General features: G+C 34.4%; 2 protein-coding genes across 4 annotated transcripts; one reads left to right on the top strand and one right to left on the bottom strand.

Moving 5' to 3' along the window:
* The first annotated feature begins 96 nt into the window (after positions 1–96).
* LOC116341786 lies at positions 97–12,544 on the top strand. Its single transcript, XM_031769082.1, has 17 exons — positions 97–508; positions 589–827; positions 896–935; positions 1,026–1,280; positions 1,362–1,417; positions 1,476–4,878; positions 4,946–5,907; positions 7,413–7,560; positions 7,804–7,955; positions 8,025–8,393; positions 8,457–8,749; positions 8,826–8,966; positions 9,029–9,653; positions 9,730–9,840; positions 9,914–10,113; positions 10,182–12,027; positions 12,232–12,544. The coding sequence occupies exons 1-17, from the start codon at positions 301–303 to the stop codon at positions 12,400–12,402; spliced, it is 9,219 nt and encodes a 3,072-aa protein (XP_031624942.1). The 5' UTR covers positions 97–300; the 3' UTR covers positions 12,403–12,544.
* Positions 12,545–13,998: 1,454 nt separating this feature from the next.
* Positions 13,999–17,149, bottom strand: LOC116341775 (leukocyte receptor cluster member 8 homolog). 3 transcript variants are annotated; one of them, XM_031769064.1, is made up of 5 exons: positions 17,071–17,149; positions 15,011–16,793; positions 14,720–14,918; positions 14,425–14,632; positions 13,999–14,293 (listed from the first exon to the last, which is right to left on the bottom strand). In XM_031769064.1, the coding sequence occupies exons 2-5, from the start codon at positions 16,706–16,708 to the stop codon at positions 14,131–14,133; spliced, it is 2,268 nt and encodes a 755-aa protein (XP_031624924.1). In that variant the 5' UTR covers positions 16,709–16,793; positions 17,071–17,149; the 3' UTR covers positions 13,999–14,130. The 3 variants fall into 3 exon arrangements, with proteins under 3 accessions (XP_031624924.1, XP_031624923.1, XP_031624925.1); XM_031769063.1 differs by having other exon boundaries at positions 17,000–17,113; XM_031769065.1 differs by lacking the exon at positions 17,071–17,149 and adding an exon at positions 16,884–16,988.
* Between the last annotated feature and the right edge of the window lie 2,000 nt (positions 17,150–19,149).

Here is a 19,149-nt window from a genome sequence, read left to right as displayed (position 1 = left end):
AAACATAACTACGAAACTTGCAATGGCAACACATCGAATGCGTCAACCATCACATAAGGCTTTGGTTTCAAAGCCAAATATACGTTGTATTATGTGTGCGTCTTTTTAACGTTCTCGTGCGTTCTAAGTACAAATTATTTCAAAATATTTGAAATAATATAAAATCATAACATTTAAATCATTTCGTGTGATAACATATTGATTTCTTTTTTGCTACGCTCACCTCAAATTGATTTAGTATAAGTTTGTGTATGCATTTTATAATTTCGGTAGCATCATACGACGCCGTCAAACGAAAACATGACGACAAATAATTCAATAAGTTCCCGAACACATCGTTTGAATAAATTGATTGTGGGTCGTTCGGATAATTTGAATTGCAATGTTCATTCAAACAATACACTGAATCGTGAAATTTTGCTTGATGCATTTGAAGTACTATACAATGAGTGTAATAAGGACGCCCTTAAGAAAAACGATCGAAATATTTCCGAATTTTCAAAGAAATGTATGTTATTTTAACGTTTTTTTTTTTAATATTTTTTTATTTTTATTCAAATTACATAACAACAATCCGAATTTAATTAGATCAAAATGCCGTTAGCGAAACAAAGAAGCAGCGCGTCAATATTAATGATTTCAAGATCAAAGATTTGATTGGCAAAGGGTTTTTTGGTGAGGTGCATTTGGCCATTGAGAATATTACACGCGATGTTTATGCTATTAAAAAAATCCCAAAAAGTTCATTTGCACAATCGAAAGAGGAACGCAATATTATGGCCATAAGTCGCTCTGACTGGATACCAAAATTACAATATGCGTTTCAAGTAAGTTTGTTTTCGTTCAAAATTCGGATGCGAAAGACGGAAATGAATTGATAAATATTTATTTATAGGATAACACACATTTGTACTTGGTAATGGAATACTTGCCTGGTGAGTTACTTTTTTTTTTAATTAAAAAAAGAAACACACCCTTTTTGCATAAATACATCGATTTAATTTACTTTTTTACGATATATTTAGGCGGAGATTTGTTCAGTCTCATGATTCGAAATAATACATTTCCTGAGGATGTGATTCAGTTTTATTTGGCTGAAATAACATTGGCTCTGAATGCTTTGCACACACTTGGTTTTGTTCATCGTGATGTTAAACCTGGAAATGTGCTGCTGGATCGGTTTGGTCATTTGAAATTGGCTGACTTTGGAAGCGCCATTTCTATCGAAAAAGATGGACATGTAGTTAGTTTTACACCGGCCGGAACACCAGACTACATTGGTAAATAATAAATATTAATTATTAAAACGTTGTATGTTTGAGTTACTTAATTTTTACACATTTTGTATGCATTTTTGTTAGCTCCTGAACTACTGCAGCCTATACACGCAAAACGACCGATGAAGACAACATACAATGTAAGTTTCTAATATCGTAGAGTTTTGACTATACATCTGATAAATCTAAATTTCTTAGGAAACATGTGATTTTTGGTCGATGGGAATTATTGCATATGAGATGCTGACAGAAAAAACGCCATTTCATAGCCACAACGTTCACGATACATATAATCAGATTTTGTCATATGTTGATGGTACAAACACCATCCTACACTATCCATCTGATGTTGAAATCTCAAATGATCTTCGTGATTTGATTGATCATTTGGTAACAAGAGCAAATAATCGTCTTACCTACAAGAAAATCATTAAACACAAATTTTTCCGGTCCATTGAATGGTCGAATTTGCGGCAACAAGTCCCGCCTATAATTCCGACGCTGAATGGAGAAGATGATACTTCGAATTTCGAAGAGGACCTAAAAAAGTCCAGACGTAATAACACTTTTGACACATCTACGTCTTCGTCGGTGAAGAATAATAATTTTTCTGGATTCGATCTGCCTTTTGTTGGTTTCAGTTACGTTTGCGATGATATTGCAAACGATGGAACGAATTTTTCTTTCGACTCAAGTTCACAAGAAGTAAATCGCTTAACAACGCAGCTGAAAAGTTTACAGAAAACCATTGATACACAAATGATGGATATTTCTTCACTGCAAAAGAATCTCTCCGAATATCAGAAAAAGAGTGCACAAGCCACGTCGATAGAGAAAATTCTGGGCATTACGAAAGAGGAAATGAATGCTTTGAAAGAGAAACTCAAAGAAAAAACGGTTGAAATTGCCAATTGCCGTACTCAAATCAAAACACTCAAAAATTCATTGAAAATTGAAGAAGAGCAACGAGTAAAAAATGACGCCAATATTGCCGATGTGCTTAATTCAACGTACCAAAAGTGGGAAAGATCGAAAAAGCAATCGGAACAAAACTATGAAAAACAAATATCCGAGAAAAAATCAGAAGTTTTGGCTATTCAGGAAAAGCTAAAAGTCTGCGGAAGAGAATTAGAGTCGAAATCTGCCGAATGTATTCATCTACAAGAAACTATTGACCGTTTGATGGATCGTTTGAAGTCAACTAAAAACCAAAGCGACACAGAAATTAATGCACATGCCAGAAAACATCGCGAATCCAATGTCCATTTTGAAGGACAATTGCGTGAATTGCGATCCAGATTGCAAACGCAAATCGAAGCCAAAAATATGGCTGATGATGAAATTCAAACACTTAAATCGACGATTGAAGAAAATAATCAACGTTTTAAATTAATTTCAGATCAGAAAAATAAACTTGATGAAACGAACTCAAAACTAAATCGTCAATTAAACAAAGAAATTGACGAGAATCGTAGTTTACATGATGAAAAATTAAAACTGTCTCACACAATTATGGATTTACAAAGCAAAATCGAAGAATTGTCAAGTCAGGCACACAAATCAGATGGCACGGCCAGTTTGTATTGTAGTTTGGAAAGCATATCGTCTGAAATCGAAGCTCAATTGAAAAAAGATTTGGAACTTGCCAAAGAAAGTGAAAATGAGCAACGTTTACGAGCAAACAGCCTCGAAGAGACGGTAAAACGGCTAGAAGCAGCGATTGAACGCGTTACCAACACCGGATTTTCCGGTGTTGAAGTAATGTTGGAACGTCAAAATGAAAAATTGGAAGAAAAATTGTGTACAGTGCAGGAACAGGCTACAATTGAGAAACAAGCGTCACGAACCGCACATCTGCAACTTTGGAAAAACGAAAAAGAATTGGACACAATTAAAAGGGAAAAGCGTCGATTGGAACATGAAGTGAAGAAATTACAAAGCGATGCTGACGAACTCACACGAAAGGTGCACGAGAATAAAATCATTGCACAAAATCGCGAAGAGCGCATTACAGAACTTCAAAACGATTTGACAGCACGAAAAAATGAATTACAAATTGAACGCAGTAGATGGACAGATATTGAAAAAGAGCGAAACAAAGAAAAAGTTCTGATTGTCAATCAAAATACGAAAATCCATAAATTGGAAATTGATTTGGATGAATGCAAAAGTAAAATGTCTTTGTTTGAGCAACAAAAGAACACACTGATGGCCGAAAATCAACATCTAACACAAAAACTACGTAAAGAAATGGAAAAACTGGAGAACACGATGGAAAAATTAGTTGAATGTGAACAAAACTATGAAGCATTGAATAAAAATAACGAAACCTTGAAGAGTGTGTGTTCACTCATGGAAATGCAGCTCGTGGAACTTGAAGAGATGTACAACACGCAGCTCGATCAAAATAAAGAAAAATCAGTCTCGATTGATAAACTTTGGGACGATATTCGTGAGCGAGATGCAAAATTATTGAAGTTACAACAAGACATGACTGAGGAAAAAACACAAAATTCGAGTATGAAACAAAAATCGTCGGAAATGACAACCGAGGTGGCCAGACTAACAAATACATTGACCGAATGTCAACAAAACGTGGATACATTGCAGCAAGATTTACTAGAAAAGGCCGACTATTTGATGAAATCTGAAGAATTAATCGAAGTTCAGAAAGAAGAAATACAAAGTTTACAGCGTGTAAACCATAATCTTGATAGAGAAATCATTATAGTAAAGGAGGAGAATTCAAAGTTACTCACTGAACTTTACATATCCAAAGAGAACTATCAAAAGTTGCACTTTGACTATTCGTCATTGAATGAAAATTATACAGATTTGAGAATGGAACTTGAACAATTAAATGGAACAATGTCTGAATTGAACAAGTATCAAACACAGCGTGAAATCAAGTCGGAAGCAACACAAGCACAATACAAAAAACTTATCGATTATTTGCAAAAACGTGTGGATGAATTGACACAAAAAAAGAAAAAAACTTTGGCCGAGGTGCTGTTCGGTGCCAGTAATTCATCGAAGAAAGAAAATATACCGCCAATCGTAAGTCATGCTCAAAAAGATGTTGAAGTTGATAAATCGAACGCTTGCCATAAATCACACAGCATAAAAACAACGAAATCAAATACGATTAATGATCGGGCATCGAAGAAAAAGGATAAAAATCCTATCAAATCGACGGTTAACTCTTCAAATAGTTCCAAAGAGGTGGCTAAAATTAAAACGAAAATATCTTCACCAGAGAATATGAACTCAGGTACGCATCTCTTTGAACGTACTTCGTATTCGAATACTGTTGATATGTCAGAGGCGTGCCTTGTTTGCAAGAAGCACTTTGTAAGCGATACAGTATATCAATGTAAAAAGTGTAATGCTTCCGTTCATCAATACTGTCGTGGCAGCAACATGAAATGCAACAGTCAGCCAGAAGTAAGTGACGGACCTTCGAATGACGATGATATATCTTTATTGGACGTTCCACAAAAGCCCCGATACATGAATGATGTCATTTTGAAAGAATCAGACATGAGTCCAGCCCTGGAAATTTTATGCATACATGAAATCGATAACAATGTTTTACTTTTGGGTACGTTTTAATTTGAAAATTGTTGAAAATTGTAATTTAATAATGGTTTATTATGTTTCAATTACAGGTTGTACTTCCGGTTTGAAGGCATACAATATCACCAATAAGAAACTGATTCACATCGCTAACATAGACAATATTATCAATATGGCCATTGTTACTGATTTTTCAAAATCGATTTTGATCAGCGAAAATGGAAAAAAATTATTACAGTGCGATTTGAGACATCTTCAGACGCGTGCAAATGCATCCGTTTGTTTGAACACTGGAATGGAATACGTTGAATTAAACCTACCATTTGTGATGGAAAACACTCCAACTTCTGACTTGTGGCGTTTCGCTAAGATATTTGATAACACAGATCGTGATCAAGAAATTTCGGAGCCCATCGCAATTGCTGCTACATCTACACAAATCGTCATCCTACGATATGATATTGAAATTAAGCATTTTAAAGCGATCCGAGCACTAGATACAGCTTCACCCGTACAATCGATTTACTACACACCATTTACAGCAATCGTAAGCTCGGACAAATTTTTCGAAATCGATTTGAATACGCTGATCTCAGAAGAATTCATTGATTTGAGTGATACCAGTTTGGTGCACACTCTTAGCTCAAGACCATTGAGCACATTTGCCATCAATACGCAAGAGTATTTGATGTGTTTCAAAGATTTTGGTATTTTTGTCAATGAATTTGGCTGTCGCACGCGTCCAACAGAAATAAATTGGTTGAAAAATGCTCCACAAGCATTTGCATACCGAGCTCCCATTCTATATATCTTTAGCGCAGATGGACTACAATTGATGCACATCTCGAAAACATTCGACGAAACGGATGAAGATGAAAAGCAAGCAGTCCAGACATTTATTGAAATGAAACATTCGAAATTCGGAACGACCTGTGGCAAACACGGTGTATACATCATAAATATCGATGACAATTTCGCTAATGCCGAAACCAAACAAATTGTTCGAGTTGATGGTACAAAAGTTCTATACAATTTTGAGCATTTTGACTCGGTGGTAACATTAAACTAAAAAACAGAACAGCATTATTCCATTTAGTAACCATTCTTTGACATCTTTTCATACAATCAATATTGTATTCTAATTAAGACCTAGATTAAGACCATTTAAATAATTTAAATTTTGTTTGTCTTTTGTATTCCATTTTTTTTTATTTTGGTCACAGTGAAGAAAAAGTTTTTTTTGTAGACAATAAAAATGTAGCCATTTATTTAATAATTTCTTGATGTTTTTCTGTTCTATTTTTTTTTGAAATTTTTCACATCAGAGCTAACCATAACAACATAATAACATTTTTACGATGCTACCAATAAAAAAATTGATTTTGATGTTACGAGTTAAAAAAGACTAATTTTTACGATTTTTATGAGATGACAATATAGGAACCGTCGAGAAACAAAGATACCTTCAGAAAAGTTGAGAAAAAATCTTTAACATGAACTGGAATGTAAATCAAATGTCAACATATAAGGTTATTCAAGAGGTATCACATAGCAAGTTGATATGAAACTCTCGGAGACTCGGTATAGAGCACTCCCAAAGTGAAAAAGTTTCAGACCGTGATTTTTTTTCATTCTGATTTCACCAGGTGATACACAAAGTTGAATAGTATTTGAGAATCAAATAAAAAACATCTTCCGAGGTGAAGAGCGAGTGACGAAACCAAAATGTAAAACACAACGTCGTGTTTCATTTCGAAAAAATTTGCGTTGGTACTACAATTCAATAAAATCTTTAAGATTTGTTACACATTTCTATGTTCTGAAGAGAAGTCCCACTTTCATTCTCGGTCATTCATTTATTTCTTCTTTGTTTTATGTCATTTTAAATTAAATTTCTCACTTTCGTGGGGTAATATTAAAACAAGCTGCATTTTTGAATTCTTCGAAAGAGCTTGACATTTAAAATGCCAATATAAAAATTGACGGTTATGAGTTAGAAAAAAATATATTTGGTAGAATGAACTTCATTCCAGACTTTTCTTTTGTTTCAATATTTCACGAAAAATATATGCAATTTTAAAATAAATAATACCACAAATATATAAAATGATTTCTTTCTTTTTTTTATTATTTACTAATATTTCAATAAAAAGGCGTTTTATGAATTTTGCATCGGGCCAAAAAAAACTACGTACATAAATTATGTAGATGGCGCTTAAAGCTACGAATGTTTTTTGAAATCCAACGACATTTACACGAACGCTTGCAAATTTCACGTTCGTGTATTTACCATGTATTTGGGTGTTTGACATAAACAACTTTTTGGCGCAGTACATATGATGAAAGACGGCTTCACATCTAATAAAATTTGTTTAATAATTTTGAAATTCGATTAGTGTGTTGAAAGGAATTGATTATTTTTTTTAACCGAATACGTATATTAGCGGGAAAACTGCGATAAATAAAATAATAACATTTCTGTTGAAATCGAATCCAATTGAAAGAAAAAATATTCATGAAAAATTGATCAAAGATTTGAACAAGTGAAAAATGAGGCCATCACCAAAAAAAATGCGAAAAAGTGGTAGTGGTGCTGATGGTAGTGCACCAACTGTAGCATTGCCAAGTGAATCTGCTCCAAATACAAACGATGAAATTCCAATGGATGAAGATTTCGATCCTGCTTCCTTATATGAAGATGAAGAAGGTAATAAAGAACCAAAATCTGAAAAAAGTAATTGACAGATAGATAGCGTCTATTTAACGCATCTCTCAACTCGAACCCTGTGTTTGCTAAAATGTTTCACGCAATAACATTACTGTTATGTTTAGCATACACAGCGTGCGAGTTGAAAGATGCACTGATTAGGTCCTATTTGCAAAATATCTGTAGATACAAAAAAACGAAATCTTTTATTAAAAAGTATTTTCATTTTGAAATGTATTCCAGGTGGCTATCGTGTGGGTGACATTTACATACCGCCACCAATCAAACCTTACTGTTCAAGTGAATCACAAGGTGCGCGGCTTATTATCACCCAGATTATGAACACAAATTTCAAAAGCTATGCTGGAGAGGTCCCGTTGGGTCCATTCTGTCACGTAATTATTCTTAAGATTTCTCGCCAAAATACTTTTCAAATCTGAAACCATTCAATTACTAATCAACAGCGTTTTCATGCCATTATTGGACCAAATGGAAGTGGAAAGTCAAATGTTATTGATTCCATGTTGTTTGTATTTGGCTACCGATCGAATAAAATCCGATGCAAAAAGCTCTCGCTGATGATACATCATTCGAAAAAATGTCCGGACGCTGATAGTTGTCGTGTAGCCATTCATTTTGCACAGATCGAAGACAACACCGATGGATCCTATCGAATTATCGAAGGCAGCGAATTTATTATCGCACGTGAAGCACATCGCAATAATTCATCATACTATACAATCGATGGTAGACGTGTACATTTCAAAGAGGTAGCAGCCTTGCTTAAAAAGCACAATGTTGATTTGGATCACAATCGGTTTTTGATCTTGCAAGTAAGAAAATGATTACTATGTTTAGGTTTGGTAAATATAATAAATTGATTATTTGAAAATCAGGGTGAAGTTGAGTCCATTGCTATGATGAAACCAAAGGCCCAGAACGAAAACGAATGTGGTCACTTGGAGTATTTAGAAGACATAATCGGTACGACACGGTACAAGGAGCCATTGGAAAAAATCCATGCTCATGTTGAAATATTGAGCGAAGAACGTACAGAGAAGCATAATCGTTGCAAAATGGCCGAACGTGAGCTGAACGATTTGAAGGCGCCCATGGAAGAGGCTGTTGCATATTTGAAATTGGAAAACGATCTCACCCGAACAAAAAATAAAGAAACACAGTTGCATATGTACGTACAGACATGTATATTTTATGTGTACGATAAACATACATTAATTTTGTTTGATTTTCATTAACACACATAGATATAAGACGAAAGAAAGTCTTGAACGATGCACCGCCGAGTTGGAGGAGAAAACACAGAATTTGAAAGATCACGACATAAAATATGAGGCTATCATCAAAGAACGCACGGAAAAAGAACAACAGATCAAAGAAGAGATGGCGTAAATATTTTTTTAAATTACAAATTATATCATAAAATCACTCAATTTTTTTTTATTTATAGAAATTATGAGCGAATCATAAAGAAGAAGGAAGAACATGAACAAATGAAGAAAAATGCGGACAGCAAATACGATGAAATTCAGTCATCGATGGACGAAACAAATAAACGTCGAAAACAAATTGGAACAACGCTGAAAAAGAAAGAAGCTGAACTTGAAGAATTGAAGCGCGTTCCGACTAAAAACCAAAAAGAAATCACCGAATGTGAAAAAAAAGTCGAACGTTTTACGAAAGAAAAGGATGAAGCGAATGAAATCTTACAGCGCAATTTGTTGAAACTTCAAGATAAGATAAAACCATTGACCGAGAAAAAACAAAAATTAGAAGCTGAACTTGCAAAAGTCCAAATAAAACAGGATGCAGCCAAATCGGAATTGGATGTTATTGAAAATGAACTGAAATTGGCTCAGCAAACCGAGTCTACCGAAAAGAAAAAATTCGAAGTCTATAAATCGTCGTTGGAAAAATCAAAGGAAACATTGGAAACACGTCGCACAGAATTGGCGGAAGCTGAAAAAATTATACCATCTATAAAAAAAGATATCGCTCAATGTGAACAAGAAATTCATGTATATAAAACAAAAGAAAAACAACTCCAAACGGAAGTGGCGAATCTGCGTTCAGTGGTAGGTTGTTTAAATCTTTTTATGTTGTTCGACAATGAATAAAAACCTTTCGTATTATGAATGTTTTTTTTTGCAGATCGAAGAAAAGTCACATATGATGCGACAAGCCCGATCTAACAATAAGGTCCTCGAACATTTGATGCGCAAGAAAATTGAAGGGGAGATTCCAGGTGTTCTGGGTCGTCTGGTAAATATCACCAACTTTTGAATGTCATTCGAATGAAACAAAAACTGATCTCTATTCTCTGAATGTATTGTAGGGAGATTTGGGTGGCATTGATAAGAAGTATGATGTTGCCATATCAACATGCTGTGGACGTCTTGATAACATTGTTGTCGACACAGTGGAAACAGCCGAACAGTGCATAAACAGTTTGAAACGAGATGACGTGGGACGTGCAACATTCATCGCTTTGGAGAAGATTGAACATTATGCTGAATATGCCGGTCCAATTCAAACGTACGTTTCTTTAAATTTTAGATTTTAAACCAATCATTTCATGTAACTTTTTATGCTTTTTTGCACAGACCTGAAAATGCGTCTCGCTTATATGATTTGGTTCGTATTGAAGATGAAAGATTGGTCGCAGCTTTCTACTTTGCCTTGAGAGATACGCTTGTTGCAAATGACATGGATCAAGCAACAAGAATCGCATACGGTGCCAAGCGATATCGTGTTGTAACATTAAAAGGCGATGTAATTGAAACGTCCGGCACAATGAGTGGTGGTGGTCGTACACAATTTCGTGGAAAAATGGGCGAACAAGTGAAAACCAAAACATCTGTATCACATAACACATCAATTGGTGGCAATACTACCACTGAAGGTCTGGATGAAATCCGTGCAAAAGCACAAAAAATCCAAGACGAAATTAACCATGCACAGCAAATCCAAGGTGAAAAAGGAAAAACATTGGCCCAATTAAAAGCAAGGCTACCAAGAGAGGAGGCCAATTTGAAACGATTCAAGACAGATATAGCGACCTATGCACAACAAATTCCAGGACTTGAGATACAGCTGGAAGATCAGCGACAAATCATGGAAGAATCGCGTTCTGATCCGAAGAAAGTGGCCGAACTAAATCGTGAAATTGACAATCGCAAGAAAACATTTGACAAATGTTCTGCCGATACAAAGCAGCTCCAGGATCAAGTTGATGCAGTGAACCAAGAAGTTAAAATTATCAACGAAGATCAAATTGGTTCGGTTGAAAAATCCATTCAAAATATAGAAAAACAAATAAAAAAACTATCGAATCAAGCGACCAAATTGAAGGTTGAAATCGCTGCATCTGAACGAAATGTAAAAAAAGCAGAAGAAAACATAGCCACAATGAAAGAAGATATAGCAACTGCGCAAAGTGATTTGTTGCGAATGAACGATGAACGAGCTCAAGCTGAAAAGGATGCATCTGAAATTCAGAAACGCTTACAGGAGATAATTAAGGAAATCTCACAAACACAAAATGGTTCGAGTGATACGAAAAAGGAAGTCATCGCATTGCAGAAACAAGAATCGGACGCCAAATTGCAACGCGTTGAACTCGAACAAACACTTCAAAAGATTGAAAAACTGGTACGTGATTTGAAAGCAAGCATACCGTACTACAAAAAGAAATTGGAGCCACTCAAATTACACAATATACCAAATGAAGATGCACCACAGCCACTAAAAACGTATTCCGATGAAGAATTGGCCACATATGCAATCGACGAAATTCAGTACCGTATTGAAGTGTTTGAGGGCGAACTGAAGGCAAAGACACCAAATTTAAATGTAATTGATGAATATCAGAAGAAACTTGATGTTTATATGGATCGCATAAAAGTATTGGAAGACATAACCGCCAAACGAAATGAAATGCGGAAATTGTTTGAGGATATCAAAAAGCGTCGTTACAATGAATTCATGAATGGCTTCAACATTATAACACATAAATTGAAGGAAATGTATGCAATGATTACGCAAGGCGGCAATGCCGAGTTGGAATTGGTTGATTCAATGGATCCTTTCAGCGAAGGTATATCGTTCAGTGTGCGTCCACATCGCAAGTCCTGGAAAAACATTTCAAATCTATCGGGTGGAGAGAAAACTCTTTCATCTCTTGCACTGGTTTTCGCTTTACATTACTATAAACCCTCACCATTGTATTTCATGGACGAAATCGATGCGGCTCTTGATTTCAAAAATGTATCTATTGTTGCCAACTATATAAGAGATCGTACCAAAAATGCACAATTCATTATCATCTCATTGCGATCGAATATGTTCGAGTTGTCTGACTTTCTTACTGGAATTTATAAAGTAGATGATTGTACTGATTCTTTAACGATTGAAAATGTACCACCACCATCAATTGGAACCGCATCACAGGTACGAATCATTTGTATTCTTGAAAAAGTTTTCTTTGTAAATAAGTTTTGCTGATCAAAACATAGATATTGCGTTCTTAAGAATTGCATTCAAGCAAAATTATTCTGTCATGTTCAGAATTTTGGGCGTGCTAAGCAACTCACCTTTCAAACAAATTATTCAAACGTTGAAAACGAAAGATTAAAAATTATCTTTCCATTACAGCAAATGCCATCCAGTCAGCGTACCACATCTGATAATTTTATGCCATCCCAGTCAATTTTCCCAACTCAAAGCTTCGGAAGTCAACAGTTACCTGACCAATCTTCTTCGTCTTTGGCTGGAAACGAAACTACTAAAGATGATGAAATCAACGAAGCGGAAGTTGACAAGTGACAATGAAATTCACATCAAAATATTACTCAACATTTTCAATTTATTTAAGTTTTTGATGATAAAAAAAGTACAAATGTTTTCTCGATTTTTTTTATAAAAGGCAATAAAAGATGTTTCATTAAAAAGCATTTATTTTGAAAAAGAGTATTTTCCTTGTTTAATTAGTCTCTATTGATCCTTTAACTTAAACAAAAATGTCAATACGGTAGGAAAGTTGACATATTTAATAATATCCGAAATAAAAAAAAAACTCCAAATAAGTTTACTGCAGTAAATAATGCAAACTATTACGATTATATGGAGGAAAAATGTGGTTCTTCAAAAGAATTGTTGGTTTTATAATTGAAGGAATGATTAAACAACACGCAAACAAAATGCTGATGTTTAAATTAAGAAAACAATTATTCGCCCAATGTTTATGAAGTACATCTCAGAATTGATGCTTGTGTGTTTTCCGTACAAATTGTATGATTATCCGTTTCCTGTAGCAACCTGTAAATCAAGTTTTATTTAGAATATACATGTACGTGTAGTTTATTTTTATTAAAATGAGAGAAAAAATTGGCTCGTACAAGTAAATGGGAATTAATTTTATCAAATAAATCATTTTTATAAATCCAAATTCTCTAATTTTAACTTGTAGCTCTTTTATTTAGTGGCCAATAAGAGTTTTTCGAGTTGTATGAATTGAATCTGTTAAAATATGAATGTATATCCTTTGTTTGGCAATTTATGTGAATTCACAAACACCTTTCCGTTGATAAAGTTCATTGTATATTCACAGACTGATGGTATTATTTCAGAGTTCCGATTGTTGTTGTATTGTGTTTATGTAGCACATAATTTTAGGCATGGTTTGAAGTGATGGTGGTTTGTTTGGCAAATGATGTTTTGTTTTTAAATTTTCATTTGATTTTGAGTAAGATTTCATATTTGTTTGCGATGAATTGAATGTTGATTTTGATTTGGATGCAAAAAATGTCCCCATTAATTGTAGTCAGACGAACACATAGTTTGGGTAAATCAGCATTATCTCACAGTATAAAATGTCTCGTAAACAGAAGCACATCCAATGCCCATGCACAGCCAATGAAGCGTTCTACATTTGTCATTTCATCAAAAGCGAACAAGTGCCAAGTCAGTGCAATGCTTAACAGAAATACAATTGGTCGACGATATTATTGTATTAATCTCATCTCCTGTTGTGTATCAATCGCTCCATTTCTCATCTCATTTTCGGTCGGTATCAATACGATATAGTTTAGCTCTCCTCCAAATTTATCGTCCAACAATTAGTTATTTTGATTTTTCAAATTGTTAAAGTAACACAAACTCAAAATTTAACACGATATATTTAAAGCGGCGAGTATGCGATACTAAAGAAAAAATAAACATCGCGAAATGATGTTTTATTCATGTCTTTATCTGATTTTGTAAGCAAATTTGCATTTTTTTTAATTCTCCATTAAAAACTTTGTTTGTTAAGGAAGGCAATATACCAAAAGAATTACTTTGTTAAATTATCAGCTCATAAAAATACGGTATAGAGTTCATTGAATAAAAAAAATAAACTGATTCATAGTCATTAACACGAAATTGTCGATCAGTTAAATTTGTTTCTATTAGGATTGTTATGATTGGTCCAGATGCAATTTGAGTTACATCACAGGAAATGAGTATTTGTGTTTCGATGAAACTTATTTTGATAGTTCTGGGATTCGAAGATGTTCAGACAATTAGAGGAATTGCTACTGAGGCACTTGTTTTGCAATCAATTGTTGTGTTATCGGTAATTGCCACGTTAAACGGCGTCATCCACTCAACACATTTTTCACACGATTCAAACGCTAGCACTTTTGCAACCAATTCGACCGGATAATTTGGGCGATAGCTATGGAATTCCGAAAGAAAAAAATTTATTGGATTACGAAAATGACAAAAGATGGTCTGTGAAATATGTGTGCAGATGAGAATTAAAAGAACTTAAAGAGTCACCACCTGTTCTGACTAAATGTTACATACGTTTTGATGATATTTTTTAGGGCGATTTTGCGTTCTCTGTCAATGAACCAATTTATCAAATGCCGTGCATTTTTTGGTGCCGTTTTGTATAAATTGAAAAATTTCACAAAATTTCCCAAAGACCATGCTGAACGCAATTTCAATGCATGTGCGATACACTCATCGTCCTTTTCACTATTCGTCAAGGATTTAAGAATTGTCGTTAAATCTGTGTGATTGAGAGAGTTTTTGGTAATATTTGTTAAAATGAAATTGGAGTTGTTATAACAGTAGTCTAGATTTGAACTCCACTTACCCAAAGTATTTTTCGTGAAAATATAGTACAAAATACGATAAGCTATGAATTCAAGACGATTGTTTCCCCCAAGATCAGCGTACAACATTTTCAATTGTGTTTGACACTGATTGAATTCTTCGTGATCACCTTTTTCCATGGCAATGCGTGCGTGTGTTTCATACACTTGAATTGTGAATTCATTTCGAATACCTTGAACCTATTTTAAAAGAACGAGAAAAACGTATACGTTCAAGATTTCCAGACAGAATCAAAATTCTTGTGTGGCCGTTTGTATCAATCGGTACTTACAGTTAGATCTTGTCGGATGGATTTAAGTTGATCGCATGCATAGTAATAATCATGTTTTTCGATCCATTTAGATTTAGCGTTGGCCAATGATAAAACAAGCACCTTTTCCGGCCGAATTTCGTGCGCTTCTGGTGCTTTTGTGAGTCGTAAAAATGACTTCTCGATGTCTTGGCACGTGCCAACAATATGAAAATCGATCAAATCAAAACTATGATCTGAATTATCATCATATGATCGACTATGCATGGGCATATGCTTCTTTTGAGTGTGGCTTACAATCGATGTACTTGATGTTGGTACTGTCTTCTTCTCCGTAAATCGTGCGGCTCGTTGTTGCAATCGTTCAGAATCAAAAACAATATCACCACTCGATTTTGGTGTGTAGTTTTTGTGAGTGTCTTTTTTACTTTTATTCTTTTTCTTATTCTTTGGCTTTCCCAATTTTTTGTAACTCGATTTCGAGAAACTCTTATAATCATCCGAATTGGACGATGAACTTGATGTGCGACGATTTTTGCGACGTGGGCTCGGTGAACTGTCACGGCTGTCACTACTATTACTGCTGCTGATGCTGCTTTTGCGCGACCGCATACGACGTTTTCGACTCGATGATTTATGTGGGGACCGTGAACGTGAACGACTATATCTTTTAGTACCCCGATTATCGCGATTACCTAGCCGCAGACCTAAACTGGGTGAAATTCCTTTTTTCGGTGTGTTTGTTGACGACGACGATTTATCCGGAAAATTGGCCAATTGACCTGAACTCTTTGATTTGGTTGCGTTGACAGGAGTCGCAAAAGTGCTTTCATTGTAAGTACTTGGCGTTGGTTCATTGTCCCAATCTTTAGTCCACAAATCACCGCGATTTCTTACTTGCGTAATACGATCTTTAAGACAAATTTGAATTTCATCTTTTTCGTCGTCGGTGTGACACTTTGCGTAGCATCGTTGAATATATCGATTTAAACAATCGGGCCATGGTTTTTCAACAATTCGACTGGGACTATTTCTTTTTTCAAGAGATGTGGTGGAAGCTTCGCGAATGGAATGTGTTTGTGATTTTGGGGAATAATAATTTGGCAAAGCTGGCGAATTGGGAGTCAATTGATGAGAATTTGTTAAATTTTTGCAAGAAATGCTTGTATCAAGAAAATTTGAACTGTTCATCATTGATTCATTTTGTGACGAATTGTGTGGCGATTGACGAGGTGATTTATTTAGTTTATTTTTATTTTGCTGTTTCTTAATCTTTTTATTTGATTTTGGACTCTTTCCGGGCTGCTCTTGTTGTTGATGGATGGGTTCGAATTCGTTCAAAAGACTGCTATTTAATCGTTTTTTATTCAATTTAAATTGAACGCCACCAAACTGTTTCTGATTATTCGAAGATTGACTACCATGCCAGCTCTGTGGCGATGGTGCCTCAATATTAGACAAAGATGGCGGCGACGGTGGCGATGGAATTCGACAAGCATTACCAATTTCGATATACCCGTTATTCTGTTTGGCCAATTGTTTTAAAGCATACTTTTGAACGTGATTTTGATATGTATTATATTCTTGAGGTTGTTGATTGTTTGCTAATGATTCAGCTAAACCGTAAATCGAATTGTAGCTGTACGCTGTTGAAGTCCATGCATTTTTTGTCGCCGATATATTATTTGTTTCAACGCACCCGTTCATATTCTCCCCCATGTTATGATGACTTACCTTTTTCCAAAAAGAATCCTTTAAATACTTATTTACCGATTAAATGATCAAGTCTAAATAAAAAGATTATCTGAAAAAGTGGACGAAAAACGCAACAATTCAAATTAATTCTTATGTTTTTAGGTTAACACACTTTTTCACAATGAAATACATTGATTACTTTGACTTTTCAATTCTAATTTGATTTCTATTTGAAAGAAAAAGGATAATTTTTTGATGACACATCAGAATGTTTCAGAGAATTGTTGTTGATGCCCAAAAATGACAAATATGGACCTTTATTCCTGAAAATGGCACTGATTCACTAAAGTCTTGATATTAAATGAATTCTTATAATTTTTTCTCACTACTCTTGCGATGGAACAAGCTGTAAAAATGATTTCTGGTTCGTGATCGGTACTTATGGTTTGTTCTATTACGTTGCACACGGTGACCATTAATGACATTTATATTTTTCGGTTGGTATGGCTGATTATGAAATCTCGCGTACTTTTCAATCCAAATTAAATATACACATTAAATCTTCATAATATCAATACGAAGATTCTAGTATCTAGAATTTAGATTCTAGACTATGTATTATAGATTTTAGGTGAAATATTCAAGCATTGAGTTCAAATAAAAATCAAATCAATGTCAATCAGTTAAGTTGATTTTTTTTTTCGGTTTTTGTATTGAACAATCTATAATTTCCCGCTCAAAATATATCTTTCAATATGGAATTTGAAATTTGATATCCAATTTGCGCTGTTTTAAATAACAGTAAACAGTGTTAATGGATTTGATACAGCAGGCAATAAGTTGATGTGTTTCGTGTGTTTGTATTTTCGTCAGCTCCATGTGCTGTATGACATCATAAACAAAGCATTGTGTGGCGACATCGAAATCGATTCTAAGAAATATAATAAACATCACTGTTTTGTTTTATAAATCGTTTTTTGAGTATTGATCTTGTTCATCGACAAATTTGTTAGCAAGAAAAGAATTGGATTTTTGAAATGGAAAATGTTTCTGATGTGCAACGCATTCACAATTGTTATTAATAATGGAATGACAGAAAGTGGTTTTATTCAACTTTTGTGCAATGATATTCATTTTGATTGGGAACGACAATCGACAAGGCACACATTCAATCGGTGTGACAAATAATATGTGAGATTTAATTTGCTTGTGTGTTAAGAAGTTGCCAGAATTGTTTCATATTTTCATAAAATATCGCTGTGTTAGATTTTATTGATTGGTGTATCACGGTGTGTCAAGACTCAAGATATTGTCGGTATTCAAAAAAAAAAATTGTGCAATATCGGCAAGAATTAAGATGTGTTGTCACATATGGCACAAAACTTTACCACTGTGATGGATCCGTTCGGTGCATACATGGAATCAGATGGTGTGACACTGACACCAGTTCGATTCACACGAGCCAGAGCAAAGACAGTTGCAAAATCGAAATCACCGAAAGAAATCAGGATGTATTATTCTTACATTCGATTATTATTACATTCGAATATACATCCAGAAATCAATACAAACACTTTGGAATTGTCGGCGCAATTGGTGCAAAATAACGGATTCTTCGCAAGATAATGAAATTGCATCGAAGCCAACGACACAAATATTTCGAAGAAGGAAAAGAAATTTTGTAGTCAGTGAATTTATTGACCTAATTACACCACCTAAAACGGACACCAAATTAACAAGAACATTAAGCCCTGAAACACCGATCACATCGAATGTCAAACAACTGCAACAGCAACAACAACAACTCGCTCGGTCGAGTAACCAAAAAGCCAGATAGTTTTATGTATTAACTGTAAAATTAATAAATTAATAAATGACAAAATAATCACAGGTGTATTTATTTATTTACGTAAATATTTGGTTTGATTGTGCCCATACAAAATTAGCTTACCCAAAAATGAGTATCAAAAACCCACTATTCTTCAGTGTGTCACTTTAAATACTGAAAATAAAACAAATTAAGAAAAAGAATGATGTCTATTTTCAGAGATTTTCGTAAGTTTATTATCATTCATTCGGTTGTTTGTTTTTGGCATTTACATAAAATTTAAACGTAATATGCACATTTAAAGAGGTTTTAAACTTATTTATTAAAACTATGATAATAATTTGTAACATGTTTATTTTGTTCACGTTCATCATTCACTGTTTTCTTTCTTTTTTTGTAAATTTGCTTCCATTATTTATTTGTATATACAGTTTTTCTCTTTGAATGATTCATTTAATTTTTGTGACTTAACCGCTTGAGGTTAATGGTCGCTGAGTTTGCTGGTCATCAAACAGATCTTAATTGTTCAGTTCGTAAGTATATTTAGCGAGATATTATCGATGTGTCACCACATGCCCAATTGCGTCTCTGACGCAATTAATATGTTCCCTTGAAGATTTGTAAGCACTCAAATTGA

The sequence above is a fragment of the Contarinia nasturtii genome, unplaced genomic scaffold, assembly GCF_009176525.2.
Source record: "Contarinia nasturtii isolate CC-2019 unplaced genomic scaffold, AAFC_CNas_1.1 Cnas_scaffold_745, whole genome shotgun sequence".
Taxonomy (NCBI): Eukaryota; Metazoa; Arthropoda; class Insecta; order Diptera; family Cecidomyiidae; genus Contarinia; species Contarinia nasturtii.
This window is presented reverse-complemented; position numbering and strand designations above follow the sequence as displayed.